Source organism: Psittacula echo (assembly GCF_963264785.1).
Source record: "Psittacula echo genome assembly, chromosome: 1".
NCBI classification, from domain to species: domain Eukaryota; kingdom Metazoa; phylum Chordata; class Aves; order Psittaciformes; family Psittacidae; genus Psittacula; species Psittacula echo.
This window is the reverse complement of record NC_137735.1, coordinates 14,327,378-14,352,183: the sequence shown is the minus strand read 5'-3', so window position 1 is coordinate 14,352,183 and position 24,806 is coordinate 14,327,378. Positions and strand designations below refer to the sequence as shown.

Below are 24,806 nucleotides of genomic sequence, written 5' to 3'. Positions count from 1 at the left end.
GTTCACATTACAGCTTGCTGTCCACTTTAATTAAAGTAGACATCCAACTTGGCCTCAAGGTACAACTCTGAGATGATCTTCCAAGATTGTAAAGCACCTCAGCAATATCTGGAGTCGAATGGCACAAAACTATGGGAAAATGCCCCATTAATTAATGCGTAAGGGGTGAGGTTAAAACTGATCTTCAAGGGAATATTGACTCTGCACAGGAAGTGCCTTCCCAACACGTCTATAAAGGGAGGAAATAAAGAACCAGACCTGCATAGCCTCTGTTTCAGGAGGGTATTACAGCAGGCTCCATCCCTTCTAACAAATATGATGGATCCTAAGCAAAACTAAAGGTCTGTCCTGCCCTCTCGGTAATTTAAGGCGGTGCCCCAATAGCTATCACCGGGCCAAATTCCCCATAGCAGCCACGTTTAGTGATGCCGTCGGAGTAAAGAGGGCGGGAGCTGTCCCGCAGCCGCTCACCGACTACAAGCGGTGAGAAAGGGGCGACAGCGCAATGGAGGGTCTCCCCCGCCTCCTTCTCCGCACACCCGCAGCTCCCGCGGCATTCCCGGGCCCGCCTGCCTCCCCGCTTCCCGCCTTCCCTCGGGATCAGCGCTGATTTCCCCTCACGGCTCCACCGCCGCACACTCGCCCGGCTGTCACCATAGCAACGCCGCTGACCGTCCCCTCAGCTGCTTCGCCGGTGCTACCACGCATGCGCCAACCCTACGCATGCCCCGAAGAGACCCGCGGTTGGGTGGGGAGGGGTGCTTCTGCGTATGCGCAGTCCGCTCGGAGGCACCCACTCTAAGTCCGGGCAGAGCCAACGTGTGGCGCCCGCTGCAGCTTCCCCGGCCCGCCCGCCTGCCGCGGCCTGCGCGCAGCTCCCTGTCGGGGCGGGGCCAGGTCCTGCGGGCGCCCCAGAGCAGCGCCCGCCGGGCCCGTCTGAGCCGACGGCATTTCCGGGGGAGGGAGCGGGGCGCGGGCTGGCGGGGAGCGGCGCGAGCAGAGTTGACTATATATGGTCAAAGACAGGGGAGAGCGGCGGGCCGTGCGGACGCTTCCTGGTTCGTGCCGCTGGGCGCCGTGGGGCTGAGGCGGCGGCGGGAGCACAGCGAGAGGCCGGTCCGCCTGCGCTGCGCCGGGCTGCGCTCGCCGCCCTTCCCAGCCCTTCCAGCTCCACCGCAGTAACAAGTGGGCGAAGATGCCGTACGAGATCAGTAAGCCCGCGGGGGGGACTGGAGTGGTGAGGGGACGGGGACCGGGATTGGGACTAGGGCCGGGTGGCGGCCGTGGGGAGCCCCGCTGGCGGGGAGAGCGCCAGGCCGCCCGCTGGCGCCCTGGAGGCGGCCGCGGAGCCGGCAGTTCCTCACAGCCCCGCTGACAGCAACAAGTGACCGCGCCTGCCGGCAAGGCTTATGGCTGCGCGGCTGACGTCCAGTACGGCCAAGAGTAAGCCCTCTTTTTCCTTTTTATTTTTATTTATTTATTTATTCCCTCTTTTTCCTCCTGTTCCCATAGAAAAAGTGTTCGCCAGCCTCCCGCAGGTTGAACGAGGCGTTTCCAAAATTATCGGAGGTGATCCTAAGGGCAACAATTTTCTTTATACCAATGGAAAGTGTGTCGTCATCAGAAACGTTGATGTAATGTATCCTGATTTATTTCGTTTCGTAGCGTAGAGCTTTTGCTAAGTTTCATTTTGTTTCCCAGCCCGTCTCCTATAATAGCCTGTGTTTCATTCTCACTTTGTAATTCCCATTGAGGTCACGGATCTGTGATCCTCAGCGGGGAATAAGCAGGGTGCATGACTCAGGCAGAAAACCACGGGCAGCGACTGCAGAAACCTGTAGTACAATGTGCAGTTCTCTCCTTCTCTGCATAGGAATTACAGACAAGAGGCTGGTATATTCAGGTTAGCCTTATTCATCTCCTCAAGTATTGCTGTTAGGAAGTTGAGTGTTGTGTTTGCCTAATAAATGAACACTTCCCCATTTGCTGTATTGAGCTTGTAAGAGAAACATGCAAATACTTGCAGACCCCATCTTTAAATATGCTAGTCCGTAGCTTCTTCCTCCACCCTTGCACTCCAGAAATCAAAACAGTTGTCAGTTGCTTTCAAGCTGCATGCATGGTGAGTTCTCAGCCCTGGTTACAGGGAACTTTCCTCATCGATTAGCTGTAAGAATGCCCCAGTTAATGTTTTCAGTGGTGTGGAGGTTTGTTTTTTTTTCTTCTCTGGTGGTAAGCAGAGAAATGTTAAGTGAGTTATTTAAATTACTTCAAAGATGGCATCCCTTTGAAAAGTATGGAGAAAACGTTGCATGTCTCGGCTATTGTCTTGCTACTGCTTCTCAAAAAATACTTTTCTTCAAAGTAAGTGCTTGTTCTTTAGAAAATCGGATTCTCCCCTAGATTTACTTTTCTTTCTCACTGCAGATTTGGCCTGCAGTGAGGAGGGCTGCAGGGGGCTAGCTCATTCCTCTCTGGAATTTTTAGATCTCCACAAAAATAGATTTGTTTATGGCTGCATCTGGAATCACCTTTGTTTTCCTGATTTATCTCATTACTCCCATTATATTCAGATGATCTCTTCATTGTCATGCTGTAATACAGAAATGCCATTAGTAACTTACTTATTTTTTCAAATTTCTTATTTGGTATCAGTTTAAATTCATACACTTAAAACCAAAACTAAGCTTGCACTCTGGTTTCAGTGTGTAAGTGTAATGTTGTAAGAGTGTTTTGCTCTTAGTAGCAAGCAAAGTTCAGTTTTCTGAAACCAGAAGTCCCAGTTAAACACTGTAATGGCACACAAAGTGATGAGAGAAGGGAGAAAAGCCACTTTGCTTACATTACAGTTTTTTCCCAAGTTATGGATTGTGACTTCTCCCTTGCACTGTAATTAAAGCTTATATGTCCCTACTTTGGGGGTTAAATTAGAAGTAAACAATTCGCTTTTATCTTCCTGAATCAGCTCACTGAAGATTTGCCTGATGCAAATGTCAGTCCTAGTGTGAGCCAGAACTCTGAGCACATGGCACAGTCTGAGCACAGGCGAGGTGGGATTGTGGGAATTCAGGTTTAGACTGTTTAAACTCTCAAGGGGAGAATGAAAGTCATAAATCTCTGGGTTTTATGGTGTAATTCATGCCAATAGGCAAACTGACCTAACTGGCAAGGAGAGTCTGCTACTGTTAGTAATTGACAGGTGATGCTCTGCAGACAATTACGGTATGTATTGTAGCAGTGACACAAAAACTGACCAGAGCCTGTGTTATGGCTTTTGTGTTGGAGAATGTTGTGGTTTGTTCATAACCCGACATGGAAGTGTATCCACTTGTAGTTGAGAGCCATGCTTTCTCTGAATAATATAGAAGCCTCTAACATAGTTTGTAACAACCAAATGAAATATTGGGAGGTTTATGTGTAATCCTTCCCTAATTAAAAAACAAAACAAAACAGGTCATCAGAATGCAGTGATCACTTTTCTCTTAAGTCTGAAGCTATCTAGTGTTAGCTAATCAGTGGTGATGGGTATAGCATTCAGGATTAATGCTTGATCGTTAAGCATGATGTAGAGGTTTCCTTTAACAAGAAAAAGTCCAGGAACAGTGCTGGAAAAGCACTGTGAGAAGGACTAGTGATAATTGTAAGGTTTCATTCCTTATTAATATTTTACTGTTTTCATGGGTCTAAGCCTACTTTGAAACTTGGAACTTAAACTGCTCACTTTCATACGTGGCTCTGGTTTCAGTGTTCAAAACAAGCCACATAAGCTTGCTCTTCTTGTTGAATCCAGAATTAGGTACTGTATTTTTCCCAGCTACTACTATAATCTTATCCAAAAATCTTTTTTTTAGATTCTTCCTGAATCTATTTACCATATCTTAAATTTGTGAGTCTGTCTTCCGTTTAACCCCTTAAATCAGTCTGTTTAAGACCAGTCTCTTATCTTATTAGCTTCCTGGACTCTTGAAGGTTCTTGCTGTAAAATAGCAGCTACTTACATATACCATTAATAATGAATGGGGGGGTGGGGTGTTTGAGCTCCCTGTACTTGAAGGTGATGCAGCTATAGAATGGGGAGAACATTATCATGTCTTGCTTAGATAAAATCCAGTTATACACAAAATGGAGAGAGGTACATGCTATAAATGCAGATGATTGTGGCTTAAGTAGGACTATAATGCACTCATTTTATAAAAGCAGGAATGAAAAAGAGCTGCTTCTTGCATGAGTAAGCTGTATTCTGTCTCCTGAGATGTAACAGTACTGCATCAGCAGGAATTCCTGCAAGCATGAGATTGTCTGCTTTCTAACACAGAGTGGGTGTTTTAGTTTTTCCTGGTTGGATGGCTGAGTTGTACCATAATATCAGGTGGTTTTCTGGTTTGGTTGAATAAATCTGTGTTAATCATAGCAGTTAAGATGGACTTTTGGTTTGACCATATAAGTCAAATTTCTGGAGTTTTGAAGGTACCTGTTTCCTTGCAGAATTTTATCTTTTCTAAGGAGTGTATTACTGTTGTAGTATATTACTGCTGTATGTACTATATTTGGAAGAGGTGCAGAATGTCTTTTTTACACAGTTCATTTGAGAACAGATTTTGCCCTGATGTCATCCTTTTCTGATTTGTGTGGCGTCTCCATAGTTTAACACTTAATGAACTGTTAAGACACTGAGTCAGTTTTACTGTCAAACCTGAAGCACCTGAAAACATATTCTAAGACTGAAGAGCTAAAATCATGATGGGTGGCACTGAGTTTCTTTCAAAATTCTAACTCTTAATACTAGGGAGAATATCTTTCCCTGTGCTGTTCTACTAGCTTTCTAAACAGATTGCAATCAGTAAAAAAGAGTGAGCATTGTACACCTCATCAGTTACTGAGTGCTCTTGAGTACATGGTGATGATTAACAGCCACGCAGTATGGTTAACCATATGCTTAATTTTCATACTCGACTTTAGTAGAATTTTTGGATGTGTGCTGCAGAGCACAGCTTGTTTAGTAATCTCCTTGGATAGCTGACTTACCTGGGCCAGCCCCATAAAAAGAAACCTGATCCCTGGCCTAATATTTTCAAGGTTTTTCTACCTTTCGGGGGGTATGGAGAGGAAACGGTCACAACAGTTCTGTTAGCGGAAATTCATTGTCAGTTGTTAGAAATTAGAGTTGCTTTGAACAGCAGTATTCTACTGTGTGCTGCACTTACTGTGTACTGCACTAAAGTATTCTACTGCGTATTGCACTTTACAGTTTTAGACAATAGTTCTATTTAAGATGGAAGGAAGGGTATGAGAGGAGGAGTGTGAGCAGAAGTTCTAAGTTTTATCTTTGAATATCTGATTTTATGCCTCTGAAAACCAGGAAATACAACTTATTAACTTTTTTTTGTTCTTTAAACTAGAATCCTGCAATTGCTGACATCTACACTGAGCATGCCCATCAGGTTGTAGTTGCCAAGTATGCTCCCAGTGGATTCTACATAGCATCTGGAGGTAAAGTATCAGCACACATGCTGCATGGGGTATGTGGACAGAGCTGCTGAAGTGCTTGATGGCAAAACAGAGTCGTAATGCTTCACGTTTACGTACAGAAGATGCACAGTTAATGTAACATGCTTCAGTGGAATTACATATACGTGCCTGAGGAAGGAATGATTTATGTAGTTGTTCCTCTAACCTCTTTCCAAAGTTGTGAGTTTAGCGACATGCTTGGTCTTAAAAATTATTTAATTCAAAAAGAACATGGAAATGAACTTTAAATAGTTGGTGTGAAGCATTAACGAGAACAAATTGTAGTGTAATGAAGACTTGTGTATGTGCAGCAGAATGGAAACTTATTTCTGAAATACAGGACTATTGTCCTTGTTAATAAACTTTGAGTCATTGGTGGCAGGGGAGGGATTCTAGAAGAGCACATACCCCTTTCTTTTCCTTTTTTCTTTCTTCCTGACTAAACTTGGCAAGACTTGTCATGACTTTTCTCACATATGTAACCTGACCTAAAAAAGCTTTCTTTGGTAAGTTAACAGGGGAAAAGGCTGATTCATGGTTTCTACGTAATGCATGTGAATCAGTAATCTGAGAATGGGTAGCATGAATTTCTACAGCATAAATTTCCTGGATTGTTAGTGGAAATTGCTGCAGTTTTGATGACTTACAAAGAACTAACCCTTTCTCTCCTCTTTTTAATAGAAGCTTGCTTCAAAAAAATCTTTTTTCGAGAGGACTGGTATACAGTTGAACATTGATAAATACAATACTATAACTTCAATTTCTTAAAAATATTTGCAGTTAATCAATGGATATTTTAACATTTGCTTGCCATTGTCAATTAAAAATGCTTCAGAAACAAGTAATGTGCCCAAATACAGAAATACTTTCTAAGTAATGTATCTCAAAAGAAAGCACTTTGAGTATGAGCTTCTTAGGGAGTTCAAACTTAGATGCACAGGTCTTAATAGAATTAGTAGAATTGGAGTTTCTCTTTCAGCAATTTAAAAGGTATAGTATTTTTTAAAATGTAAAGTTGGCATTTTGCACATCAGAAAGATGTATTAGAATACTTATCTTTTGAGTAGTGGAGAATCTTTAAGAACAGTGATAGTACAACTTTTTGGGTTTTCATTTTTTTCCACCATCCTGGTCTGAAATGAACCAGAGCCAGGACTTCCTTAGCTCAGTCTTGTGTGTGACCATATATTAAATTGAATATCTTCTTAAAATCCAGTTTGCATTCTTTATTCTACAGCTCTAGGTTTGTGCTGTACTTATCCCTCAGAATGACCATGTATTCTGTTCTTGCAGCCTTGTAGATTTCCAGTCATCTATAAAAGAAGAGTTTTATACACATAATCTGATCTGTGAAGATGTTTTTCAGTAATGATCAGCTTAAGGAAGCTTTGCTCCTCGGGGAATATTCAGTTGACTTTTTTCAGACATTATGTCATATCCAAGTAAAAGAGTTTAGGCTGCAGTATTTTCCTTAAAAAGTGTCTTCTGCGTGTCATTTATAAATAGTTCTGTGATACTGCTGAGCATCAGTTCTGAAGATAGTATCAGGCTGTTTAAGCTGTTTCTAAGTATAACATGTAAGATTCATTTCTCTATCTATAAATCTGCATTAGCCATGCAACCTGCATTAATACTTCATGTGCTTGATGAGACAGACCTTTGGCAATATGCTTTGTGGCTTTTATGGTAATTTCTCTTACTGCAGTCATAACAGATGTAGTAATGGGACATATAAAGTTAAAGCTATATGTGTGCTATCTATTAGTAGATGGAGCATAAATTTTTAACTCTACATTAGAATTCTGCTTCAATAACATGTTCTGTAAAATGGAGGATTCTACATCTGTCCTTTTAGCAGAAGGGTGGTGGGTCCATGATCAGGTCCACAGAGACAGGGTTGCTGTATGCTTAAATTGAACTGTAAAGAGGTACCAATAAATGATGAACAGAACTCAAAAGTGTTATGCTAAGGTGACATATACATATTTCAGCACATGGTTTATTCTAAAACAGTGGCTTTAATAAAGGGTTCAATACACACAGAATTTGCTGTGTGGGTATAGAACAATTCCTCTGGTGATTTTTAAATCTGGTAATGCTGCACCACAGTAATTGCTCCGAATAGAAGCAAGCTGTAGGGCTATGCAAGCAAATTTTTATTATATTAAGCCATAAATTGTTATGATCTGTGCTGTGTCTGCCGTGTGTGACATTACCACGTTTGAATATACTGTTGGATTCCTCTGTAGTAATCCAGATAGTGCAGGTATTCATGCACAACATGAAGTGTGTACATGCTTCTGTATAGAAAAAATACACTGAGTGTGCATGAATTGAGTTCTGTGGGAAAAATCTTTCTGTATGTTACATATATCTGGTATTTGGATGCAAAATGGGTTTGCTTTGAAGGTATAAAAAAAATCTGAAGTGTTAATTTCAGTGCATCAGCCACTATCCATCAGATTGCTCTCTTACTGTAGATGCTGAGTGGCTTACTTCCCAATGAGTGTGGGTAAGCTATCTTGTAGTTCTTGGGGAGGGGAAGGTAGTATGATTGTTGGTTTTGTTTGGTTTTGGCTTTGTGGTGGTGGGGTTGTGTGGATTTTGTTTTGGGTTTTGTGTGTGTGTGTGTGTGTAGCACGGATAATTGACACATACTGGCTGTACATTAGAGTTCCTACCCTCTTGCTGTGCAGGTTTTTTTGTGTGTCTGATAAAGTTGTCTTCATGTTGTATTTATTGCTGTGTTTCTTGAACATTAATATCTGGCTATAAACATCATTCAGTGAAATGGATGTAGTCATCAGAGTTCCTCAGTCAGGTAATTTGTAGTAATGGTAATAGGGTAGGAAAAGAGGTTCCCTAGTACAAGTGTTCAGTGTAGCTGAAAATCCGTATTCTGGCAGATCGCTGAGTCATGTGACTGAGTCATGCTGGAACAAGTTATATTCTATTTTATTATGGCAGATGTCTCTGGAAAGCTGAGAATCTGGGATACTACACAGAAAGAACACTTACTGAAGTATGAGTATCAGCCGTTTGCAGGAAAAATAAAGGACCTTGCCTGGACTGAAGACAGCAAGAGAATTGCTGTGGTTGGAGAAGGAAGGGAAAAGTGAGTAAAATTCTTTTGTGTGTGTGTATACATACATATATGGTAAAACCTCTGTATTCTAACAAAGCAGGTTCTTTGCAGAAAGCTTTTTACTCTTCAAGGGGAGAAAATTGTGGCTTGTTCCCTGTTTCAACTTCAAGTTGTTCTGCAGGAGAATTCTTTATGCAGTCTTTGACAGCTGTAAAACTGTTTGGAGAATACAGTTCTATAAGAATTTCTCAGTTTAAAAATTGTGGGGTCTTGTTTGTTTTTTAGAGTTGAATGTTACGTTTAGTTATAGCTGTTAGTATGCCTTTGGTGTAAGAAGGTATTCTAATTCTGATAGAGTGGGAAGGGAGAACCACCAGACTGTTCTCCTCCTCCTCTCTTACATCTCCCAGATTGAGAGGACATGGCTGAATAAGAGTAAGAAAATAAAGGAAAAAAAGTGTATCTGAGTTTTCTCCCTCAGCAACACACCCCTATTTTTAGGCTTTATTATGGTAATAAATAAAAACACAACCAGTTATCCTAATCTGACTGAGGTGCTCATTAGTCACATTTGTGTCCTTTCTTTAATGTTTAAAGACTGACAGCTCTTTAAGGCAGAGTAGTCTTATGCCTAAAGGTCTGAAAAACATAGTGTGGTCCTGTTCCCTGACCTCTTGCACCATTTTTTAATAGCCATCATGTACTGTGTCTTTTTGACAAATCTCTCTCAAACAGTCTTTCTGTTAGAGAGAGATTTTGTCCTTCATCACTCCCTCCACCCCCATCTGCCTCTGGCTAGATACTCTGTAAACTTGTTCTCCTACCTCAGACTCTGCAAGTTTTCTGTTAGATGAATGAACTTTCAGTCTAGAATTTTGCTGAGGTGATTCTGTAGATTCCCTTTATAACAGCAATGCTCTGGTAGTTTAGTGCCACTGTATTGATTATACTATTTTGTTGGGTTTTTTTTTTTCCCTCCAAGGAGATTTAAAGGTAGAACTGACAAATACTGTTATAACTCTTCTTCCTTAAACCTTTAAGTAATAATAGTTGTAAAAGTGATGCACCCAATTTAGGCTAAATAATCAGATTAATGATCTAATGTCATTGTTATTCTAGCTTTCCACATTTGGTGTAGCGACTAGGCAGGCAGAATAATTATTCCTTCCTATAAACTGACTGAAGAATATCTTTTTGATCTGAGTTTTAGAAGCTTTATACGTAAAATTTGCTTGTCTGTCCCCTTCAGCAGATGTCTCCTATTGAAGATTAGGTTCTCTCTCCAGCAAGGTCTCAAATAGCCTTCAGGGAACTATGAGAAGCTTGCATGAGATTAACGAGATGACCTATTTTCTTTTCTTTGAGTGCACTCAGATCTACTGTTTGCAGATGCTCATGGAATTAATCTACGTGTAACTTTTATGATTTGTAGTTATTGTGTGCTTCTCTAACTAGATTTGGAGCAGTGTTCCTGTGGGATAGTGGTTCTTCTGTTGGCGAGATTACTGGGCACAACAAAGTGATCAATAGTGTGGACATTAAACAAACGAGACCGTATCGTCTGGCAACTGGCAGTGATGACAACTGTGCCGCTTTCTTTGAGGGACCGCCATTCAAGTTCAAGTTTACAATAAGTGTGAGTTTGAGTTGAGCTGTAGCTCTGCTAAACTGTGCAGCAAGTTGACTGAAAGCTTTCCAACAAGCTTGCAGTTCTTGTCACAGCTAGCTGTCATTACAGAAGTTCTTAGTTCCTCCTTTTGAGGCATAGTTGGTGTCAAGTGGCCTTCTTAAACCTGTGTATAACTGAAGGCTTGCCTTAGTCCAAGAGAACTGAAATAAGTGATTAAGAAGAAAGCCTGAAGCACTTCTTCCAGATTTTTTTGGCTCTTCATCCTCTTCCATAACTGTAGAAGCAGGATGTTTCATTTGCCCTATTGTTGCTTTCTGAGCACTGCTTCCCAGTGCAGTCGTGTAGAATTTAATACTTTCTAAGGTGCTTGATTCAAGAAATTTAGTGGTGTGAATGGAATTTTCCAATCTGCTTAAGAGTGATCAAATCTGAAATCCCATGGCAGCTTAGAAAAGGGTGAGTGTAGATACTTGAAAACATAACTGATTTCTATGAGAAATGCATATGCAACTTCTGTGGTCAGTTTTTGTTTCTGCATTTCTTTTAACTTTTGTTTCCTATTCTGTGAGTTAAAATCTTTTAAGTAAATCAAACAAAGCTTGGAATGACCACATTTAAGACATACATCATTACTAGAGGCCAAAGAAGATAAAAAGCCTAAAGCTACTGCAGCTGTTTCTGATGGCAGAAGGCATGCTTCTTGCCTCAAAAAAATAAAAAAAAAACCAACCCAAAACAAAGGATTGCAGAGATACTGGATGTTGCTGCAGTAATAAAGCAAAAATATGTAGTTCTTGTTTTATTTTTAAAACAACAGTTGTAGGCTTTTTATTTTCTTAAATATGTGCCTTGAGTACTCTTCATACACTGACTTTTAGTAAGGATTCCATTGTGGTTCTAGAAAAGGAGTTGTTTTGAGCTGTGCAATCCAATGAAATGATGTAGTTGCCTAATATATTTCTGAACTTAAGTTGATACTTGCATTTTGCTAAGCTGGTTCTTTTTGAACTCTCAAGTCTGAGTTGCTTACCAGTGCTGCTTAGACTTGTACGTGATACAGTCTTTCTTTTAAAGTGATATTTGAGTTGATATATCTGATTCTTACAGGCTGCTGTATGGTTTAGGCCTTGAGGTATCATCAGGAAACAGTATAGTTAAAGAAAGTAGGTTAGAACCTGCCTTTCATAATACTAAAAATAGTCTTCCAAATCTCTTTGCGTTGGCCTCATTGTGGTGCTTCGCTATTTAATGTCTGTTTTCTAGTTAGCATGGTTTGAATAGTCTCCTACTTGTAAATAGTCTATTTGAGGAGCATACATCAGTTTTGCCTGGCTACTTCACAAAGCTACCATTAATGCAGTCTCCCAGAAATGAGATTCCGGTAAAATAATTATCTATTCTTCATGCCTGCATTTTTTACAGTAAGAAGGATGAAGTATTTTTCTTTTGCTTCATCACACAAGTAAGTTTTACAAAGAGTTAAAATCTGGACAATGTTGCAGAATAAGCCAGTGATCAGAGGGACAAATCCCATGTTTGCATCTAGCCTGCTGCTGTGGGTTTTATTTCCTGCCTATCCCTGAAACTGGGTACTCCTTCATGTGGCATTGTACTAAGTTGTTTGAACTACATTGGCTACTGATGCCACAGTTCCCTCTCTGGGCTATTCTCAACCCCCGTCATCCTCTTCAGGTAGAGGCTAGACTTGCTCTGTAGCCATTCTCTACAGCAGGCGTCTTCCTAGACAGCTAATTTATGGCTTGCATGTAAGAGAACTTCATTAAAACTGGATTGTCTTCTATGTAAAAAGGGTCTATTCTTGTCTTGTGTTCTGATTCTTACTTTTTTTTCCCCTACAGGACCATACACGGTTTGTAAACTGTGTGAGGTTTTCTCCTGATGGGAACAGATTAGCTACAGCTAGTGCAGATGGCCAGGTAAAAATAAAGAAACTTTTTCTAGTGATTTTAGCACAAGAAGACTTTCTTGTGTATTTTGGGAATAGAATTAGTATTGTCAAATAAATGTTGCTTTTTTCATGCCAAGAAATGAGTGGCTTAACCTTTTAAATATCCTCCTATAAAACTGTAACAACTGATAACCAGACTGTTCTCACTCAGCTTTTTTCCGTATACCATCTCACTACCATATTATTTCTACAGGTTATTTTGGCAGAAACATATTAGACTTTTGGGATATATATGTCCTTATGATTGTGAGGAGTCTGGTCAAAATACTGAACTAATAGATAGCCCAGTGTTGACTTTCCAACCCTAACCATTCTGTGATTCTATGACTCCCTACTGATAAGGGCAGGTTTGACAATGACACTGTAGGTAGCTCCTTCTACGAGGGCACATTCCCATGACTGTAGTGCTAAGCAGCCACCATCATGGCAGGAGCCAAAAATGTAACATCTTCCAGAATTTCAGATGTCAGGAGCCAATGTACAGAGTATCTTGCTGTGATTATTTACAATTGTAATCTCATTTATTTAGTCTTAAATACAGGAATACTTGTTCCTCTTCCTTAAAAATCTAGTCTTTGATAAACCTGTAAGCATGCCATGTAACAAAAGGATGATTCCTGTAGTGCAAGTAATAGTGTTTCAGTTTTTTGTTTGTTTTTGTTTTGTTTGTTTTTTCCTTGTTACTGCTTTTCCTTTTAAGTTATATATCTGTGTGCTCTCTTAAGATTTTTGTCTACGATGGGAAGACTGGAGAGAAAGTGTGTGCTCTTGGTGGAGGCAAAGCTCATGATGGAGGTATTTATGCTGTAAGTATCACTTCATTTGTGCAAATGATCCGTAGTATTTCATTATTGAGTTCATGGACTGTGAAGTTTTGCAATAATGAATGCATTTACTATCTTGTGACATTTGCTTTCACAGATTAGTTGGAGCCCTGACAGCAGTCAGTTGCTTTCTGCTTCCGGAGATAAAACTGCTAAAATCTGGGATATTGGTGCTAATTCTATTGTCAATACTTTTAACATGGGATCAAATGTGTTGGATCAGCAGTTGGGTTGCTTGTGGCAGAAAGACCATTTACTGACTATCTCCCTGTCTGGCTATATTAATTATTTGGACAAGAATAATCCAAATAAGCCTTTACGCATCATAAAGGTAGGTTAAACTTCTTGTTGCACCCATTTCTGCAATAAGTGACTCAGTGGTTGAAGCTATCCAGATGGAGCAGTAACTATTGAAAAATGGTTTTGTTAAGTTAGCATTACCAGACAAGCCCTGTGTGTCTGACTCTGGCAATCAAGAAGTTAAACTGTTACATGCATGATGCTGTGCTTTTTGCAAACATAGATTGATTTTGTTTTTCAGTTAAGGTTATCAACTTATCTTTCATTACAGCTTTTAACCATTCTTGAGATGCAAAAAGAAATAGAGCATAGATAGGAAAACTACTGGTGGTGTCTCATTCTGTCAGAGCTAGTGTGTTATGAACAAGGTGACCAGGGTTACTGTGCAGGTGAGCTTTAATTTAGAATTAAAGAGTTCTCTGGCACAGCACTCTCCTGGGAACTTACATTTTTACATGAACTAGAAATGGATGTCCCAGATTCTTGCTATTGGTGCTACAATTGAGGCAGTTGATGTGGGTACCTGACCATATTTAGTCGTTTTCCATGAATCATAAAGTGCTTTAAAAATCAAACTTTGTTGATGAAAAGGCCATGAAAGTGTTCTGGCCCAGCAGGCTAATAAGGATATTCGTAGTGCCCATTCATTCTCTTTAAAGAGGAGTACATGGGAATAGCAGTGCTGCAACTGTTAAGTGGCTGCACTGTTAAGTAGTGATTTGTATTCTGGGTGAATTTTAATGCTTATGAAAAAAAGTTATTTTCTAATTACCTACAGATCTTCTGAAATAGGTTTAATCTATGTATGTGTTAAGATGAAAATTTGCCCATCAATAATTATTTGTGTTCTGTTCACAGGGTCATAGTAAATCAATTCAGTGTCTTACAGTGCATAAAAACGGTGGAAAGTCCTATATTTACTCTGGAAGTAATGATGGTCATATTAATATCCTTTGAATGATAGTGGTATTTGTTCTGGCCTTACAGTCTGAGAACTAATTAGAAGGAAAAAAGAGTGCTTTGCCAAAGGCAAAACCTTATGTTTATTTTACACAGGTGAATAGAAGTTAATTTTACTTTCCCTTAACTTGCCTGTTGTACTGTTTGCCTTTACACTTGCCTGCTAAATATAAACCAGGTCTTAATTTCCAGTTGTCACTACTTTGTGGTACGTAAATTGTTAGTATGCAGAAGCAAGTAAATGTATAAATTAGCCTCTTGTAACTTTTCATGTATTGTCATACATGCAAAATATGTATTGCTTTTTCTCAGTTGCATGCCATAGATCTTCTGAAAGTCATGTGTCTTGTTTTCCAGATGTTCAGGACAAAGAAAAACTTTCTGACCCATTATCATGCATTTCTCTTTACAGTTGTGGGGTTCTTTTCTCCTGTATTAAGGTGTGGTTTTGAAGTTCTGCGACATACTGTGTTCTTTATTTGATATCCCAAATGTCATCAGGCTTTCTCACTGATGACTTTCTTACTAAAGAGAACTTGTACTACTTTCAACACTAAGTCCTGTTGGTTTCTGGAGCAAAACACTGGGAATGCAGCCTGGTTTGCAAAGGGCACAGTAAAGGGTGAGGCTGGGGTATGTTCAGCTAGGAGACTTCTTGGCATTTCTTCAGTGTTCTGAAGCTTATAAGTAAAACTGCAGTCTTTCATCCTGCCTGCTGTGGTGCATTAAAAAGGTGCCACATTCGCATAAATGGTAGTAAATACAGGACTTGTTTCTTTACAAACTTGTAATGTAGTGTTGGTAGTTCAAACTGATGTTAACATACAACATCAGGGAAAGCCAGTGTTGTAGGACTTCTAACTATGATTCTTTAAAAAGTATTTCCTGTTCTCAGACCTGATGTTAATTGCTCCAGTATTTGCTGCTCTGTGTGGTGGGTCATTTAGCTCATTACCGAACAACAGAGGTTCATTTTAATAAATATTTTGAGGGTATGAGACTGGCTGAACCCTGTATTGTTCAGCCTCCATCCTTAGAGATACTCAAAATCCAGCAGAATGGGCAGCCTGTTGTAGCTGACACTGATTTGAGCCAGCAGGTTGGACTAAGTGATCTCAAGAGATAACTGATCAAATAGCTAAGTTTAGAAGGTATCTAACTCTTTTATGATTCTGTATCTGACTGCACCAGTCTTTCCAAATGTTCCTTAATTCTGTTATGCACATTATTGGGATTCTGAAACTGGAGAGAATGATGGCTTTTCTGGGAAAGGTCATACAAACCAGGTTTCTAGAATGGCAGTGGATGAAATGGATCAGCTGGTCACCTGCAGTATGGATGATACTGTGCGCTACACCAACCTTAACGAGAGGGACTACAGGTTAGTTAAAATACTGCCTTTTTATTGTAGCATTGCAGCCCTAATTATTCTACAGCAAGAGTTTTGTTGATTTATGTGGCAAAGAAATTTATGCTACAGTTTATTCAGGTTTTAAGTTACCATGGAAACTGTATAGAAATGATTGCTGTACCAACCTTGCTTTTTTCTGTGACAACAAGAAATGCATCCCAGGCTTTTCAATTTGTCTCATCCCTTCCACAGGTTAGATAGAGATCAATCTTGTATCAGGTGGTTTAGTTAGGAGACTGTGGGAAGGGTGTCCACTTTCTGATTCATAAATACCCAGGCATATCAGTTATAAATGTGGTTAGGGAAGGGTGGGATATGGCTGTTTCTTCATGGAAGCTGCAGTTGAAGCAAGAAACTTTAAAGAAACCTGTGAAGGTCACTGCTTAGTTTAAACAAAAATAAATAAACTCCAGTGTAGTAACATTGACTTCTGCTTAGCAGGGTGTACTAGCTGATAAAGATACTAATGCTTTAAAGAGTAAACACAAGGAAGCTTTGCAGATTATTAAAAAATAAATCTTTAAATTATACATATTCTTGATTGTCAGTATCATTAGTATTATCTGAATAGGCAATTGTGAGTAATGTTAGGCATGGGATAATTTCTTTTCTGCTTTGTTTTTCCTGCTTCTCCAATTTGGCACACCTTTCTCCAGTGGCCAGGATGCTGTGAAAATGGATGTTCAGCCAAAATGTTTAGCTGTGGGTCCTGGTGGCTATACTGTAGTTCTATGCATTGGACAAGTAAGTATTAACTTGTGGATTATCAACACAATTGCTCTATTAATAGTGCTGTATATGGTAACATGATGGTTTCCAACAAATCTGTTTAGTGTGGGGTCAACTTGCACATCTGCAGAATTTCCTAATGAGAGCTATGGGAAACATAATTCAGCAGGATACTTGCTGGGCTTGTTTTTGGCATCTTGTACCAATTTGACAGTCTTATGTATAGGTTTAAATCTCACATGGTTGATTGTGTGAATGCATCAGAATTTGTTATCAGTACAGCTCTGTGCTAGAAGGCTTTCAGCATCTGTATCATGCTCTTGCCTGATCTGTTCAGTGCTGTGATTTTGGGGAAAGCCAGTTAACTAGTGCTGTTGTACAGCATAGGTAGCTCTAGCTTGCTTGCCAGTAGTATTAAGATCATACAAATATAGAGACTTTGCACCAAGGTTATTTTGTATCAAAGCATACTTAACTTGAAATGATTTATGCCTTCTTTACGTATGCTAGTTTTATGCTTGGGACTTCGAGCAGTGTTGCTCAAACTTGTTTTCCATGTGAGTTATAATTCCAGTTGTCCATAGTATAGATCTGGGTACAAAGTTAAAGTTTAACATTGCAGTATTAACTTGCTACTAATTTGGTCCTGCCTCCCTTCCTTAAGAAACAAACCAGGAATGCAGTAAGCATTGCTAAAAATACTATTTTGTCAGTGTTGTTCATGTTCAAACCAAATGAGGCAAAGCTGAAGGCAGTAGAGCATGCCCTGCGCTACCTAATTTAGAGCACATAGGTACTCCAGTACAGCAGATTAGTTAGTCACCACATGTAGGCATTTTTTTCTTCTTTTTTTTTTTTTTTTAAGTATAAAATTGAACTGTTCCCTTAAGATCAGAGTGTAATAGAGTTGTGAGCAATCAGAGTAGATTTGTATTTATGACTAAACTTTGTAGCTTAGTCATACTTTTGTATTGGGCACTTTGAAGAAGAGTCTTAGTTTCTAGTTTTCTATTTGCAGATTGTCTTGATGAAAGATAAGAAGAAATGTTTTGCAATTGATGACCTTGGCTATGAGCCAGAAGCTGTAGCCATTCACCCTGGAGGAGGTACAGCAGCAGTGGGAGGAGCGGTAAGATTGCACTTCCTAAACCTGTCCTGCTTTCAACATTGTAACTAGTAACAGAAACATTTAACACTAGGAGATGCCTTTAGAAGTAGTATATGGTAATTTCTAAGAGCAATATTACAACAAGCAAGCTGTGTGTAATTGGTATTCCTGGACTTTAAATTCCCCAGTTTCTATCATTATCATCTAACTTTTTATCTTGTATTTACTGATTTAAAATTGTCAAATTGTTTTTACTGAGTGTATGCTTGAAGTAGGTAAATTCTAGAAACCAGGTCTGTATTCTAGACTTGGTGGGTTGTAGCCAGCATAAATGACAGGTTCTTTAAACTAGTTCTTAATATAAGCACTACCAGATACAGCTGATGCAAAACCTTCCTAAAATTCAGTAAACCTTTCTCTTTCTATTGTAAAGTGATTTTTGTACCTTTTCCCCTTCTTCACTATTAATTTGCAGGATGGGAATGTCCGTTTGTATTCAATCCAAGGAACCTCTTTGAAAAACGATGAGAAGTCTTTGGAAGCTAAGGGTCCTGTTACTGACCTGGCATATTCTCACGATGGTGCCTTTCTTGCAGTCTGTGATGCAAACAAAGTTGTCACTGTCTTTAGTGTTGCTGATGGCTATGCGGTAAGAATTGTTTAAAAACAAATGGACTGGCATTCCATGTCTAAACCTGTTGTGGTGAAATACAATATAGCAGCTGAGACTTCATTGTTAAATCACTATATTTGGTGTTTCTATGACTGTTAAACTGGTATTTTTAGTTAGCATCACTTTTTGTTCACAGCAGCCTTTGTGAAGCTTCTACATCATAAGAATAGATGAGGAAATGTACAGCATGGGTTGGCTACTGGGGAAACACTCAAACCCATCTAACAGCAAACACATGGTGAAGGAGTTGGATCTCCACAGGCCAGCAGTAGTTAATATAAAAGATTAGAAAGTAATCAGTACAAAGTAATGCGTGTGCCTTGTTCTGATCATCTGAAGCACTAGTGTGGTGGGGTGCTTCTTTTGTGTGGGGTTGGTGGGGGGTTTGGGGTTTTTTGGTTGGGGAGTTGGGTTGGTTGTTTTGTTGGGGTTTTGTTGTTTTTTTTTTTTGAGAGGTGCTTTTTTGTTGGTTTGTTTTTTTTAAAAGGGAAAAAAAAATCAACAAAATGTGTGTGCCTGTTAGAGCTGGTATGCATTTCTGAAAAATGAACAAGAATGCAGGCTCAGCTTGATAAGAATCATGCAGTACAACAAAACTGAATTAATTAAAGCAGACTTGGCAATAAAATTTTGCTGGCTGTAGCACACAGTTTACTGTGGTAAGAAGTAAGCAAAGAAAGGGATACTTTAGGGCAGGGAATCTTGATTTATCCCTCAATTGTCTTAACCAAGAACCAAAGAATGGGCAATTTCTACTTTTCAACTGAGTAGTCATTGTGTTTTCAGCCTGTAAAATCATTAAGGTAACTGAAACCCCACGGAACTAGAAAAATGCAGATGGCATTCCACAGAAACATTGCATTTTCTAAGTAAAAATTGAAAGAATTTTGCTTTTAGAAATATCTGTGGGATTACTTTAAAAGTCTCTAAGCAAAAAGTAACTTATTGCATATGCACTTTACAGATCCAGCTTTCATAGAAAAAGTCTTAGCTCTTTTTACAAAAGGTTTGGATTTTACCAGCTTCGTAAGTGTTTAGATAAATAGCATAAAATGAAGCCATCAATTGGCTTGTTTAGGGCATCCATCTGTACTGCAATGGATGTACAATACATCAGACAATGTACATTATCTGAACTATTGCAGTAGCTTATTGTAATGCTACAAATTAAAAGCCAGGGATTTCCTGAAGTAGCTTAAGCTAATGAAGTAACACTGTATCTTTAACTTTCAAATAGGAACATAATGTCTTTTACGGACACCATGCAAAAATTGTTTGTATTGCCTGGTCTCCTGACAATGAACACTTTGCTTCTGGAGGCATGGACATGATGGTATATGTTTGGACCGTAAGTGATCCAGAGACGAGAGTCAAGATACCAGGTATGTTTCCTTCAAAAGATTACTTTTCAGAGTTGCTAGTAGTTCTCGAAATCCAACACAAACTAATTTAGGCTTTACATTAATCTCTGTGTAGCCACAATAGCCAGAACTCCTATGTTGTTTTGTAGTCACTTTTTAAAATATACTGTTACTATTTAATGCAGCTGTGAAAATCACATTTGGAATATGTGCTGAAGTTATTTCGTCAGCCTTGCCTTCCTAATTCTCTTCTGTTATTTCACACTGCCATACAGATGCACACAGGCTACATCATGTAAGCGGCTTGGCATGGCTGGATGAACACACTCTGGTAACAACATCCCATGATGCTTCTGTCAAAGAGTGGTCTATCTCCTACAATTGAAGTAATCCCTCTCTTTGGAAGGACCTAATCAGGGACTAGAACTACTGCAGTGGAACATAGCATTTCTCTTAAAGAGTCTGTATTGGCCTCTGGGTCTGCTATCATATCCTCATATCTTTACAGGGTGTTCATATCTGTAATTAAATGTACTTTGAAAGCTTTAGCCAGTAACAGTTTGCACATGAAAAGCACTTAAATTATGTCTGGAGCTTAACCTTTGTGCTGAACATTCCAGAGGCAACAGCCAAGCGAGTTGGTGTGAAAGATTCAGGTGTGAAAGATTCAAACTCAATCAGTTGTTCTTTTCTACCCAAGAAACATGAGACTGTACAGCATGAGAGTAATACTTCTCATTTTTTCTAATTACAGAACATTTCTGTACTAACGATCATAGTAAGAGTATTTAGTTGTGATCCAAAACCAATCAAGCTGTGTGCAGCTACTGTATATTGCTTTGCTTCTCTGTACTGCACCAAACTGTTGCCTCAGATTTTCTCCTCTTAGATAACAAAATGGGGTACATACATAATAAACTTTTTATGTATTTCATGTCAAAGCTTTGTGGTTTATTTTAAGGTGGAAGTGTGGGGGGTTTGATGTACTTACTGTTGTGGGTATAATGTTTACAAATAATCATTGTGGCAACTTCTTGCTTCAGAAACACTTTTGTTACTTTCATGAATTAAGAATGTCTGGTCATTTCAATGTCAGAAAATCATTCTGTTTCGAAGATTAAAGATATTTTCTGTTTGAAGGAGGAGAAGCATGTTATTGTTTAAAAAAAATGCAGTACTTCTACCATCTTTTGGAAAATACAGGAATTAAAGTGAAGCATTGTTATGACTTGAAGTGATTTTTTTAAAAATATAATGTTTGCTGAGTAAGTTTTATGCCTTTGCATGTACGGAGCAGTTGCATGGAAGCCGTTATCTCATGTGAACAGGTTGTGATCTTGTTTAGTTTCCTTCTTCCACTCTTCAACACACTTCAGTGATTTGAAACCAGCTGTCTAGCAAGGGTGAAGGAGGACACTGATACAAAGTGGTAGGAAGATTTGTTACCATCTCTGGTGGCCAAAAGAAGCTGTTGTTGTCCAGAACTTTGGAAGACTTGGTAAAGAAAAGTTTTGAGGGTTTGTTTTGGTTTGGGTTTTTTTTTTTTAAGTCTTCACTGAAGTCTTTTTTAAGTCTTCCTCAGTGCTCTTTGATTTTCATTAAGCTTTCCTTTCTGTGTGGACTTGTGTGTTGGTGTTTTTTTGTTGTTTTTTTTTTTTTTTACCGGTCGTATTTCTGATGACACTAATTATACAGCAAATAAAAAGGCTTTTGCTGCTTCTCATACTGTGGACCATTGCTCAATTGCTGAAAAAGAATTGCCTGTCATAAATTACTTAAAAAGATGTTTCAAAAAGGAAAAATGTTGATTTTTCAGAAGTGGTGACCAGATGTCTTCTGGCATGCAAACCAATATACACATAAGAACAGTTGACATAGGGTTTAGCTAAGCAGCAGAATATTTTGCTTCATGGTTTCTTTGTGCTTGCTGCATCTCTCTGTTAGCAGTTTTGCATGTCTGTTTATTAACAATGCAAGGACAAGATACATTTCAGAAAAGGGCATGTTTGAAATTGGGCATAAGATCCAAATGAACAAGACTTCTTGGTGTCTTGCCCCTAAACCTTGTTCTGCTGTTGCTTGTTGTGCCAGTCCCTGTGCAATTCATCCATTGTTCCCCAAGTCCCATCTGGAAGAGTTGCTATTGAATCTGCCCAGTGGGTTCCTGTTGTAGTTGAATTCCTGTCAGTTAAGTAATGCTAAAAGAAGGAAGAACAAAGTTGTGCAGATGTTTGTGGGCAAAGACCAGAATTTGCTGGAAAGTGCTGCTTTTTGTAAGAGGTGGGTCTGCTAGTGAAATGCTGGGTTTTGAGGGAAATTACATGATTTCCTGAAGCCTCCTACCACTACAAGTGGATTCTTTCCTGCGCTTCAGAGCTTGTGCACCATGTTTGAAAGGTGATGTGCAGGATGAGGTATTTTTATACCTAAAAGACCTTGTAACACTGCAGAATGCCTTTTAGGTCAAAAGCCTGTATTAGGACTTGTTTGATTGCCTTCCTTTAAGGGTGGTTGCTCGTGCTTCAGCTTCCATGGGATTTGTTTATTGGCATATGGCCTAAGCTTCTAATTCCTTAAGGACCAATATGGTCTTTGTAGTTGAATAGCAAATCTTGACTACAAAACTGAAAGGATATTCTACTCTTGGACTAAATGTCATAGCACAGGCTGATTGTGAATTCAGCACTGGCAGCTCACAGAGTTAAAGGAGTCCAGCTGTAGCCCTGAATTGGGCCTCTACATTACTTGTATTTGCCCCAGATTGAAGTGTCTTACACTAAACTTGAAAATCAAAAAATAGCCATGGGGCAGGAGCACATTGCTTTCTAATCTCAGTTGCACAAACAACCCCAAAGTTGGGTTTTCTTTCACTTAAAATGCCAGATGTGTTATGTTTCAGGGTTGTTTTTTTTTAAGGGGAAACAAATACTGAGCTCCTGGTTGGCTGTATAAAGCAAAGACCCTTCCCGGAGAGAATGTAGACCTTTCTGTAGACAGCTGCATGGAAGCAGCATGGCTGAGCTTAAGCTTTTTTCCTCAACAACCCTGTTTGATCTGAGAAAACTGTAGGCTGTCAGTCTCTGCAAAACAATGGGGATAGCTATTCACTGTCAAGGGACTTTAAAATGTATGTGTAGAAATGGAAGCCATTCTCTCTGAACAAATTGTGATTGTTTCAGCCATCCTTTCTCGTTCTCTGTAAGCCCTGTTCTGCCTGTGATGAGAGAGGGTGTGGAGATGGCAGCTGCTCATGCAGCAAGTGATTGACCCCTTGGCCTGCTCTGGAACAGAGAAACAACAGGAATAGACTGGGGGAACTGTCATGAGGTCCTGATTTCCATGAACCCCAAATTCTGTTCTTCAGCAGTACTGTACAGATTGTACAGGAAATACGTGAGATACTTGATGTGAATATGAAATTAGCCTGTAAGTGGGAATGCAAATTTAAAAAAACCCCACACAACAAGGTGTTGCTGTGCTTGAGAGTTGTGAGTATTTTAAGGCTAGTTCCAGCCCTGCCGAAACACTGCTTTGGAAGCCCTGTTACTCTTAAAGGTTTCTGTTTTAAGCATGAACATGCTATTGAGCTCTAGCTGGCAGTTACTGAAAAGCGGGTTTCACTTCATGATTGGCAGCTTGCCTGCTTTACAGTGAACATGCAGCTTAATTAGGCCAGGGATAGAGTAATGTGACCAGTAATTCCTCACAAGGTTGTACTGCAGGCATCCTTCCCTCCCCCTTTGACAGTGATTTAATCCCAGTTGCCTGTTCCATTTCTGCCACGCTTGTACAGAACATTGGCCTTTCAGGAAGCTGGTCTATACTGTCAGCCAGAAGCTAACAGCAGCTGTTCTGTGAACTGTCATCATCAGATACTAAATGAAATCTTTAATTGGCAATGGGTAAATGGAAAGGTAAAGAACATCACAAATCCATCTGAAGATGGAAGTTGTTTGTTGTTTAGAAAGCTGGACATATGACAGAATGATGGATAGACCCGCAACAGATGTTCTGGCACCTCTGTTCCTCTGCTCAATGCTTTTGCCCTTAACCACTGGAGCTTCTTAGAGTGAGGGTAACTGCCTAAAAGTCTTATTTACATGAATTCTTTTCTGAAGCAAAATGCCAGAACTGTGGGAATTTAGTTTTTGAAGCTGCTTCATGTTTGAAGCATGACACTTCAGGTGTTGTTTCATGGTTATGGCACAAGGAAGGATTTCCTGATCAAACCTCTTCCCTATGATAAATTTAGCTATGGCTCTCTCTTCAATGAAAGTATATGGAGGAGAATAGAGCGCCTTGTGGCCAGGAGTGAAATGATGCAGTTACCTGACTGGGCTGAAAACAAGTCACAAATTCTCATATTTTTTATATAGAGAGAGATATCAGATGCTTTTGCTAAGAGTGCAAAGCTCACCCAAGCTAATTAGCTTGGGAATTAAGCTAGTTAGTGAAAGAATCATAAAATATCTCAAGTTGGAGTAGACCCATAAGGATCATCAATTTCACCTCTGCTCCTTGTAGGAATACCTAAAACTAAAGCATATGACTAAGAGCATTGTCCAGGTGCTCTTAGCCCTATGTTCATTGTACTCTGACTTTCAGTGAAGAACCATCTCCTAATGTCCAGTCTAAGCTTCCCCTGATGCAGCGTCATTCTGTTTCCTTGTGTCCTATGACTGGTCACCAAAGTGGAGAGAAGTAACTTCCCCTCCACTGCTGCCCTTGAGGAAGTTGTAGACTGCGATGGATGAAGGTGTGTCCTTTGCATACTAAAGGCAGTTCCTTTGAAATACTCATGTTTTTACTGACAAGAATAATATTATACTGGTTCATAGACATGTTTGTGGAGGGGACCCTGGAGATTCTCTTCATCCCTCCGTCTAGTCTAATCTCATGTACAAAGTTAGGGCTATGAGCAGTTCTAAACCAGGCCTGCTGTGTTTTATTTTCTAGTCAAGTCTTAGAAAACTTAAAAGGATGCAGATTATGTAGCTTCTTTGAGTAATCTGTTCCTGTCAATTTTTTTCCTGATGTCCAGCCTGAGACTCCCAAGCTGTACTGTGTGGCCATTTTCCCTTGTTGACATTTTCTGTTGCTAGCAGGAGGAAGGTAAGGGCTATAGCCTAGGTACTGCCCCTGGAATACTTTCTCTGTTACCTGCAAGCCATCAGTTGTATATTATGTTGTTGATTGCTGCTTTCTCAGCCTGGTGGTGCAGCCCATGTACCTCAGCTTCTAAGGAAGA

General features: G+C 39.7%; 1 protein-coding gene across 1 annotated transcript; it reads left to right on the top strand.

Annotated features, from left to right (window-relative positions):
• Positions 1-1,077: 1,077 nt before the first annotated feature.
• On the top strand, positions 1,078-21,740 carry WDR1 (WD repeat domain 1). Its single transcript, XM_080633872.1, has 15 exons — positions 1,078-1,211; positions 1,513-1,634; positions 5,400-5,490; positions 8,476-8,623; positions 10,049-10,229; positions 12,083-12,160; positions 12,918-12,998; positions 13,114-13,347; positions 14,175-14,264; positions 15,503-15,657; positions 16,344-16,431; positions 17,435-17,545; positions 18,000-18,173; positions 19,435-19,579; positions 19,834-21,740. The coding sequence occupies exons 1-15, from the start codon at positions 1,196-1,198 to the stop codon at positions 19,941-19,943; spliced, it is 1,824 nt and encodes a 607-aa protein (XP_080489998.1). The 5' UTR covers positions 1,078-1,195; the 3' UTR covers positions 19,944-21,740.
• Positions 21,741-24,806: the final 3,066 nt, after the last annotated feature.

Coding starts and splice junctions, on each gene's coding strand:
- WDR1 (XM_080633872.1), top strand. Junction 14,265..15,502: donor GTAATGATGGTCATATTAAT/ATCCTTTGAATG, acceptor TGTTATGCACAT/TATTGGGATTCTGAAACTGG. Junction 17,546..17,999: donor CAGCAGCAGTGGGAGGAGCG/GTAAGATTGCAC, acceptor ATTAATTTGCAG/GATGGGAATGTCCGTTTGTA.